The 8,991-nt window shown below is 36.9% G+C and overlaps 1 protein-coding gene across 1 annotated transcript; it reads right to left on the bottom strand.

The window, feature by feature from the left end:
- Nucleotides 1–333: 333 nt before the first annotated feature.
- On the bottom strand, nt 334–5,703 carry LOC104241304 (toll/interleukin-1 receptor-like protein). The gene is made up of 2 exons (XM_070173547.1): nt 5,604–5,703; nt 334–785 (listed from the first exon to the last, which is right to left on the bottom strand). Exons 1-2 carry the CDS (start codon nt 5,701–5,703, stop codon nt 334–336), a joined length of 552 nt encoding a protein of 183 aa, XP_070029648.1.
- Between the last annotated feature and the right edge of the window lie 3,288 nt (nt 5,704–8,991).

The following is an 8,991-nucleotide window of genomic DNA, read 5'->3' as shown; positions in this document are numbered from 1 at the left end:
GAAGTATAATTAATGCAGTTACAGTTCATGATTGTGATTCTTACTAGGAAATTACTTGAGGGTTCATCATAAGTCAATTTGTCATTCAACTTATTGTAGGGAAAAACTCCGATAGAAATAAAGTGAAAACATTCAATTTTTCTTTTTAGCTTTTTGAAATTTTCCATATTCAAAGAATGAAAACAGTTATTACTAGTTAATTATGATCTATAAACATTGCCCTATAATGCGTTGAATGGTGATATCTTATCAACATAAAGACCTCAAAATGGGACGTAAACTGTGACCTACATAAACTTACTTTATTCTCTTGTAGAGTGATGAAATAGGACTTTAGCGGATTCCCTTAGTTAAATTTCGCAAATCCCATCCAGATAAATTTGCAGCTTCAGTAAGTACAGCTCTCCATTTCTCCACCCTTTGAGCCCCAATTGATTGTTCCTTATGTTTTGCCAAAGCGTCCCCAAATAACCCAGTTTGTCTTCGCACTTCAAAAGGATCAACACCATAGAAAATAAGTAAAACCATCTGCCTTATTTTCTCTTTGCATTCGAGAATTTTAACTAGTTCTTCAAGACACCAACTAGAGGAAGCATAATTTCTCGAGAAAACTACAATGGAAATCCTCGACCCTTCAATTGCTTTCTCTAGTTCTCTTGAAATCACGTCACCTTTTCTCAATCCCTCATCGTCAATGAAGGTATTAATTCCAACATCACACAATTTGGAATAAAGATGACCAATGAATATTTTTCGGCTGTCTTCACCTCTAAAACTGAGGAATACTTCATGAGAGAAGTGAGAAGATGTAGATGATTCTCCTTGAGTATATTTGTAACGATTCGACCGGTCGTTTTAAGAATTAATGCCCCGATCCCCTATTAACCGCTTTCTCCGTGTTTGTTTCTGCTATTGTAAGTTGCCGGGAGGATTCGTTTTGAGTTTCGGGTATCTTGGGACACTTAATTCCTAAATGAGAGCTTAAACTTTAGAATTTGGACCGTAGTCGGAGCAATGTGAAGACGGCCTCAGAATGGAATTCCGTCGTTTCATTAACTCCGTTGGGTGATTTCGGGCTTAGGGGCGTGTTCGGATTGTGTTTTGGAGGTCCGTAGCTTATTTAGGCTTGAAATGCCAAAAGTTGAATTTTTGAAGTTTCCGGATCGGTAGTGAGATTTTGATATCGAGGTCGGAATCCGATTCCGAAAGTTGGAATAGCTCCTTAGTGTTAAATGTGACTTGTGTGAAAAATTTGGGGTCAATCGTACTTGGTTTGGTTGGTGTCGGCATCGGTTGTAGGATTCTTGAAATTTCGAGTTCTTTAGGCTTGGATTGCAGGGTGATTCGTGGTTTTAGCGTTGTTTGATGTGATTCGAGGGGTGGACTAAGTTCGCATGATATTTTAGGATTTGTCCGGGGGCCTCGGGTGAGTTTTGGATGCTTAACGGATTGGAATTTGGACTTAGTCAAAAGCTGAGGTTGCTGAACCTGTCATAACCGGACCTGCATGTGTGGGACCGCAGTGCGGCACTGCAGAAGCGGTTTGGGAAGGTGCGGTATGAGGCACATGTGAAGCTGGTCGCAGATGCGGCTCAAGAACAGCAGAAGCGGACCGCATTTGCGAGTAGAGGGTCGCAGGTGCGATTTCTAGCCGTTTAATGAAAATCCGCAGGTGCGGAGTAGGAGCCGTAGGAGCGGGACCGCAGGTGCGGTCAACCCCTTGCAGATGCGGAAATCGCTGGGCGGAAAAAGAGAAAATCGACTGTTTGAGTTCATAAGCTGGAAAATCAATTTGGAGCTCGGTAAAGGGCGATTTCTGGAGAGATTTTGAAGAAGGAAGCTTGATTAATGAATCCTAACTCTAATTTGGTTCTAATACATTAATCTATTATTAGTTTTATCATTTAATTTCGGGATTTGGATGAAAAATTGGGAAAAAGTTGAGAAAGGTTCTTAGGCCTAATTTTGGGATTTTAATCGAGGTTTTGGTATCGGATTTGAGTAATTTTGGTATGGTTAGACTCGTGAGTGAATAGGAGTTCATAATTTATGATTTTTACCCGATTCTGAGACGTGGGCCTAGGGAGGATTTTTGGGCGTTTTTCTATTTCCTTACCTTAGCTTCGATTCTTTTAGCTAAATTCGTTGTTTGTAGTTATATTTACATTATGAAATTGATTTGATTAGATTTGGGCCACTCAGAGTTGGATACTTATGGTAAGAGCGTGATTTCAGATTGAGTTTGAGCTGGTTCGAGGTAAGTGGCTTGTCTAACCTTGTGTGAGGGAATTCCTCTTAGGATTTTGGTATTGTTATTATATGAGTGCCGTGTACATGAGGTGACGAGTGCGTACACATGCTAATGTTGAAAAACCCCATTTTCATTAAGTAAGTATCTATGGTGTCTTGTAATTGAATAATAATTGTACTTGAAGCATAATGTTTAGTTTAGGAAAAGCATACTTATGTGATTTAATTGTCTTACCCGCTTCAACTGCTTACTTGTACTCTGTGCAACATGTTTAGAGTAGAATTTCCTGTTTAATTCTCGAATAGGACTGTAAATTCTTTCTTGAGACTGTTGTGTGTTTACTTTGGGACGATTTTCCAGGAGAACTCCCTGCATGTTTATTTTGGGACTACAGATCGGTTTTCCGGAAGACCCCCCTGCACTTTTACGTTTGGGACTACGGGACGACATCTAGGAGATTCCTCTGTACTGGATATTTACTTTGGGACTACAGATTGGTATTCCGGGAATTTTCCTGCATATTTATGATTTGGACTACGGGACGATATCCCGGGAGATCCTCTGTACATTTACGTTTGGGACTACAGACGATGTTCTGGGAGATCCCCTGTTGCTATCTCTGTGTACTGAGTATATTTTGTCTGTGATTTTACTCTTTATCGACTGTTAGTGTTTTTAATTATATTGTCGCACTTCATACTGTTTTACCTTGTCTTTTATATATATATATATATATATATATATATATATATATAACCAGTAGGCTCTGACCTTCCTCGTCACTACCTGACCGAGGTTAGGCTTGGAACTTACTGGGTACCGCTGTGGTGTACTCATGCCTTTTCCTGTACATGTTTTTCGTGTGCAGATCCAGGTTCTTCTGCTCAACCGTTCTACCAGTGAGGTGGGCAACACCAGAGACTTCGAGGATATCTGCCGCGTTCGCAGACCTAGAAGTCCCTCTCTATTCTTCCCTTCAGCTTAGACTTCCTGTATTTCTTTTGATTAGATATTCTCAAGGGCGGATCTACTTATAAAAATTGGGTGCTCGAGCACCCATTAACCTCGAACCCGAATACGTATAATTATATAGAGAATTTAAGAAAAAGGATATAATAAAATAGCAAGTACCCAAATACCAAAAGGCTTGGTGGGTGCTTTGGTTATGATGAGTGTTGAAGGGATTTAAGAGTCTATGGTAGAGAGATCGAATCTCACGCTCCTAGCTAGACTTTTTCCTCCATTTATCAAGCACTAACTTTCTTTTGCTCCAATTATTAGGTCATCTATTTTGCTCTTTAAGTTTTCATTGTCGACTTTTGTTTATCAAATACTACTACTTTTATTCTTTGGTTCTAACTTTGTTTTACCTTTTTTTTTTAAACTTTTCTTTTGTTACTTTATCTAATTCACCATAGCAAAGAAAGAAAAGAATATGTGCTTTTAAAAACCAAGGATTCCTCCAGAACCGTAAATTGTGTTACTCATCACATTTTTACGGCGTCGTTCATATTGGTACTATAGTTTTCTCATTAATTTTTTTATCTCCAATATTTAAATAATTGCATACTTATACGATGTATTAGTAGTAATTTTATGTCAAAAAAAGTTAAGCTCCCACGAACTCAAAATCCTGGATCCGCCACTAGATATTCTGGAGTTAGAACACTATATAGTTTCAATAGCTTGTGATTTCATGAGATTTCGGGTTTTGGTAAATTGTTGTAGTATTGTGAGTATATATTGTATATGCCGAGTGACATTTTAAACGCTTTTATTATGTCTTATGCATAGTTTTTGCTAGTTTCGTATTTCGTTTTTTCTTTTCTACAATTTGTTAGGCTTATCTAGTCATAAAGACAGGTGCCGTCACGACAGTTCACGGAGACGAACTTGGGTAGTGACAATATTGAGTATCCATTTGATGATATGCAAAAATAAAGGGATGAATATTTAGCGAATTTGTTAAAGGAAGGACAGCTTATTGTTTCTTCCCGGAAACTTCAATTTCGGTCTAACTTATATGTAACACCTGGAGCGAAGGGTTAACTGAAATAAAAGGGAACTTACCAAGACATTTCTTAGGTTAAAGCTACATCTTTGCACGTGTGTTTGTCACGTTTTCCATTTTATCTTTTTCTAGTTATTCATTTATTTGAAGGGGAGTTTTGGAGTAGCGGTAAAAATTATCTCTATGTGACCTATAAGTTACGAATTCGTGTCGTAGAAGCAGTCATTAATACTTGTATTATGGTAGACTGTTTATATCGCATACCTTGGGAGTACGATCCTTCTCCAGATCCTGTGTGAACGCGATCGGACTGCCCTTTAGTTATTTATTTATTTATTTATATATGTTTTTGCGCTTGGTTATACAAATTAGTATTCCCCATGAGATTGTTTTACCTATATGTACTATATTAGAAACTTATTTACCCTCACTGTTTAGGTTTTAACTTAATTACAAGTTAATATACAATTTACCAATTATATACAAATTAGTATTAATAAGTATCCCTTTGTATTAGAAGTTGAATAAGAAATATCAATTAACCCCTCCCCCTCTCTTTCTCTATATCTCACATTCCTTTTGAGGGTGTATGATGAAGATTAGAGTTGATTTTGGTTAGATTTCATATTGAAACTCGAATAAGAAGAAGAACACATGACATTCAATATACATACAAAATTGTATTAAAGTTTTAATATAATTGTATTTAAGTTGTATTTTGTTTTAATAGTATATATTTTTAATTTGTATGCTGCTTGAAAGTTGAAAAATAGTTGTATAATGTATGAATCGTTGTATGAAATTGGTGTTTAAGTTATAAATATTATCTTTTTATATAAAGTTATTGATATGTATTAAAATTGTATTAAGAGAGAAAATTTTGATTGGAATTTCAGAGAGGAAGAAGAACACACCACATACAAAATATATACAAGATACATACAAAACAACATATTTGTATAAAATTTGTATGACAATTATGTTTAAGTGGTATGATGTTGTAGTTGTATCTAACTGTGTAAAAATAATGTATGAAAGTTATAGATAAGTTAAAAATAAGTTGTATATTATATAATTAGTTGTATAAAATTTATTTTTAGTTTATATGTTGTTGTAGATGTATCAAATTTGTACGAAATGTTATTTTTACTTTGTACGTGGTAGGGAATAGGAAAAGATGAGAGGAGAGAAAAAAGAAAAAGAGTGTAACTAAATCCTCTAATTTAAGACACTAATAATGGATTGTATATGGAGAGAGGCGGCGGAGAATGGGATGAGATTTGGTCAAGTAACTTTCTTCCGAACTTGTCATTTCCATTGGTGGTTGCTTAACCAAGTCACCTTGAATTTCTTTAGGAATTAGTTGAGTCTCAACTAGAACATGTTGTAGCAATTGAACTCCATCTGATTTAGTTGCACCATCAGTGTCACTTGTTTCCATGTTTGTATTTTCAAAGCATGGCTAGTTTTCCCAACCATTCACATTTTGCTCTTCACCAAGAAGCTTCTCCTTAAGAGAAGTATTCGAATCTAATTTTCCAAAGAAAGTTTCAGATTCAAGAAATGTAACATCCATTGTAACATAAAGGCGCTTGGTAGTAGGATCATAGCATTTATAACCTTTCTTGTGAGTCTCATATCCTAGAAACACACAATGGACAGCACATGGATCAAGCTTGGTTCGCTGATTTTTGTGAAGATAAACATAAGCAACACAACCGAATATGCGAGGTGGAAGCACTAAGACAGATGGCAATAGTACATGATGAGCAAGAGTTTGTAATGGTGTTTCAAATTTCAATGCTCGATATGGCATTCGATTCAATAAATAAACAACAACAACTGCATTTATCCAATAAAGTCGAGGTACATGTGCTACTGTTAAGAGCGCTCGAGCTGTTTCAAGGATATGTCTATTTTTCCGCTCCGCAATACCATTTGTTGTGACGATTAAGAGCAAGTAGTTTTATGATACTTGCCATGTTCTTTAAAGTATTCTCATAGCTCATTATTTTCATATTCTCCACCTTTAAAGTATTCTTTAAAGTTTAACAGAGAATTAAGTTTTGACCATGTTATAGAAAGAGCGAAAAATTGCTAATACCTCATTCTTATTTTTCATCAAATAAAGCCAAGTCATACATGTACAACCATCTATGAATTTTACAACCATCTATAACCTAAGGAAATCGATATACGAGCTGGTCCCCAAACATCCAAGTGGATCAACATAAAGGGTATCTCACCATTTTTTGAACTTATTGGATAAGAAATACGATGACCTTTGGCCATGATACAAGGTTCACACCTAAAATCAGATTCACATATGTTGGAAAACAAACTTGGAAATAAATGTCTTAAGCCAGAAAATAAGGGATGTCCCAGTTGACGATGCCACAACCGAATCTGTCGTTCTTTTTCACCGGCAGTTTGCCTAGCCAAGGCTGATATCATCCATGTATTAAATCCCATCTCTTTTAGTACCACGACCAATAATCTCCTTGGTGAGAATATCCTGAAACAAACAAAACTTGGGGTAAATTAGTGCACAACAGTTCATTTCCTCAGTAGCTTGGCCAACAGATAAAAATTTAGTGGAAAGAGATGGAACTAGAAGAGTGTTTGGTAGTGAAAAAGAGGGTGATAGTGCAACTTTTCTAGCCCCTATAACTGGATATGTTACTCCATTAGCATTAGCAATGCACGTTCTTTTTGGTTGATTGGATTCAACAAAGTCTCTTGAATCAAACGTCAAGTGATCAGTCGCCCCTGAATCAATAATCCAATCAAGGTTACCTGAATCATTAAAATCCATAGATATATTCTCTGCACGAAAAGAAGAGTCTGTTTGTTGAATAAGTTGAGAATTAATGTTTGTCGTAGCATTAAGGAAGTCTCTAGTGTTCACTAATGCAGCTCGACCAGCTTCACATTTTCTTTTTGCCTTGATCTCATGCCACCATTTTGGATATCCCGTCAACTTGAAACATGTATCTTTAGTGTGCTTCATATTTCCGCAGTGTGTGCAGCACCCCATCCTCTGATTTTGACTTTGACTTTGCTGATGTACTAGGCTTCCCATTTGAGCGTAGATGAAGTGAAAGTTGTTGATGTTGCTTCTGTCCTCCCTTTGAAATCATAGCAGCAGCACCAGGAACAACATCTCCCTTTGTTAACATCACCGTTTCTCTTAGATCTTAACGGCGAACATGGGCAGAGGCCTGTTCTACTGTAGGAAATGACTGAAGTTGAAGCATATCCCCTCCGATCTTGTCAAGACGATCATCTAATCTATCCAGAAACGTATAGACTCTATCTTCCGTTAAAATAGAGTTATACTTTTGTTTTCACGACCTAAATAGTGCCAAAAAAATTCAGAGCTGTTGTTGGTTTGTGTTCAAGCAAAGTCTTCATTGGTAAAATGCATAAATGCCACTCAACATAAAGATGAGCGATTGTACAAACATGGGAATGAGGTCTTAGCTAGTAAAAACAAAGATATGACTATTGATAAAAGTTATATTCTTCGATTAGGTGATAGATCATGTGTAGCATACGTAGATGGGTTGAGATGGGTTATAGACTTGATGAAGCCCAAGACTTTTGATACACAAATATGCACCATACCTGGAGCAATTATATTGGTAGGAAGGAAAAAAAATTTACTAACTTTATTTCTAGTTATTTAACTTGTCAGCAGGACAAGGTGGAACATCCATGGCCCTCTGGCTTACTACAATAACAAGAGATCCCAAAGTAGAAACAAGAAAGAGTTACCATGTATTTTATGACGGGGTTACCTCGAATGCTTATAGGTCATGAAAAAGTATGGGTAATTGTAGATCGACTTACTAAACTAGCATACTGTGATGACCTTTGGGTCATCACTTGTTTTTAAACTAAATTCTATGTTTTCGAGGCCTTGAAAACCTCATTTAGAGTCACCTCGATTTACGTGCGCAGTTCGGGCGCGTAGCCAGAAAGTTTAAATATGAAAATCTATGAAAAATGATAAAATTTGGTTATAAAATGAGTTAATTTGACTTCGGTCAATATTTTGGGTAAACGGACCCGGACACGTGATTTGATGGTCCCGGAGGGTCCGTAGGAAAATATGGGACTTGGGCATATGCCCGGAATCAGATTCCGAGGTCCCAAACCCGAGAAATGAATTTTTAAAGAAAATTATTTTCAGAAATTGTTTAAGGAAATTTGAAATGAAATTTGATTAGAATGTGATGGCATCGGGCCCGTATTTTGGTTCCGGCGCCCGATACATGTTTTATATATGATTTAAGATATTTCTCTAAAATTTGGTGAAAAACGGACGTCGTTTGACGTGATTCAGACCTAAATAGCTAAAGTTGATGTTTTAAGAAGTTTGAGAAAAAAATCCTTTGATTTTGAGGTTTAATCCGTTGTTATTGAGGTTATTTTGGCGATTTGATCGCACGGATAAGTTCGTATGATGTTGTTGAGTTAGCACATGTGTTTGGTTAGGAGCCCCAAGGGCTCGGGTGTTTCGGGAAGTTTTGAACTTAAGAAAATTGCCGAAAACAACAGATCTGGTATTCTGATACTTTCTTCTTTGCGTTCGCGGAAGAAGCCACGCGAACGCGATGCATTAATTTTGTCGAAGGAAAATCCTTCTACGCGAACGCGTAGCTCAAGTCGCGAACGCGAGGCAATGGGGGGTTATCCCTTCGCGAATGCGGGCTTGGCCACGCGA

The sequence above is a fragment of the Nicotiana sylvestris genome, chromosome 1 (assembly GCF_000393655.2).
Source record: "Nicotiana sylvestris chromosome 1, ASM39365v2, whole genome shotgun sequence".
NCBI classification, from domain to species: domain Eukaryota; kingdom Viridiplantae; phylum Streptophyta; class Magnoliopsida; order Solanales; family Solanaceae; genus Nicotiana; species Nicotiana sylvestris.
This window is presented reverse-complemented; position numbering and strand designations above follow the sequence as displayed.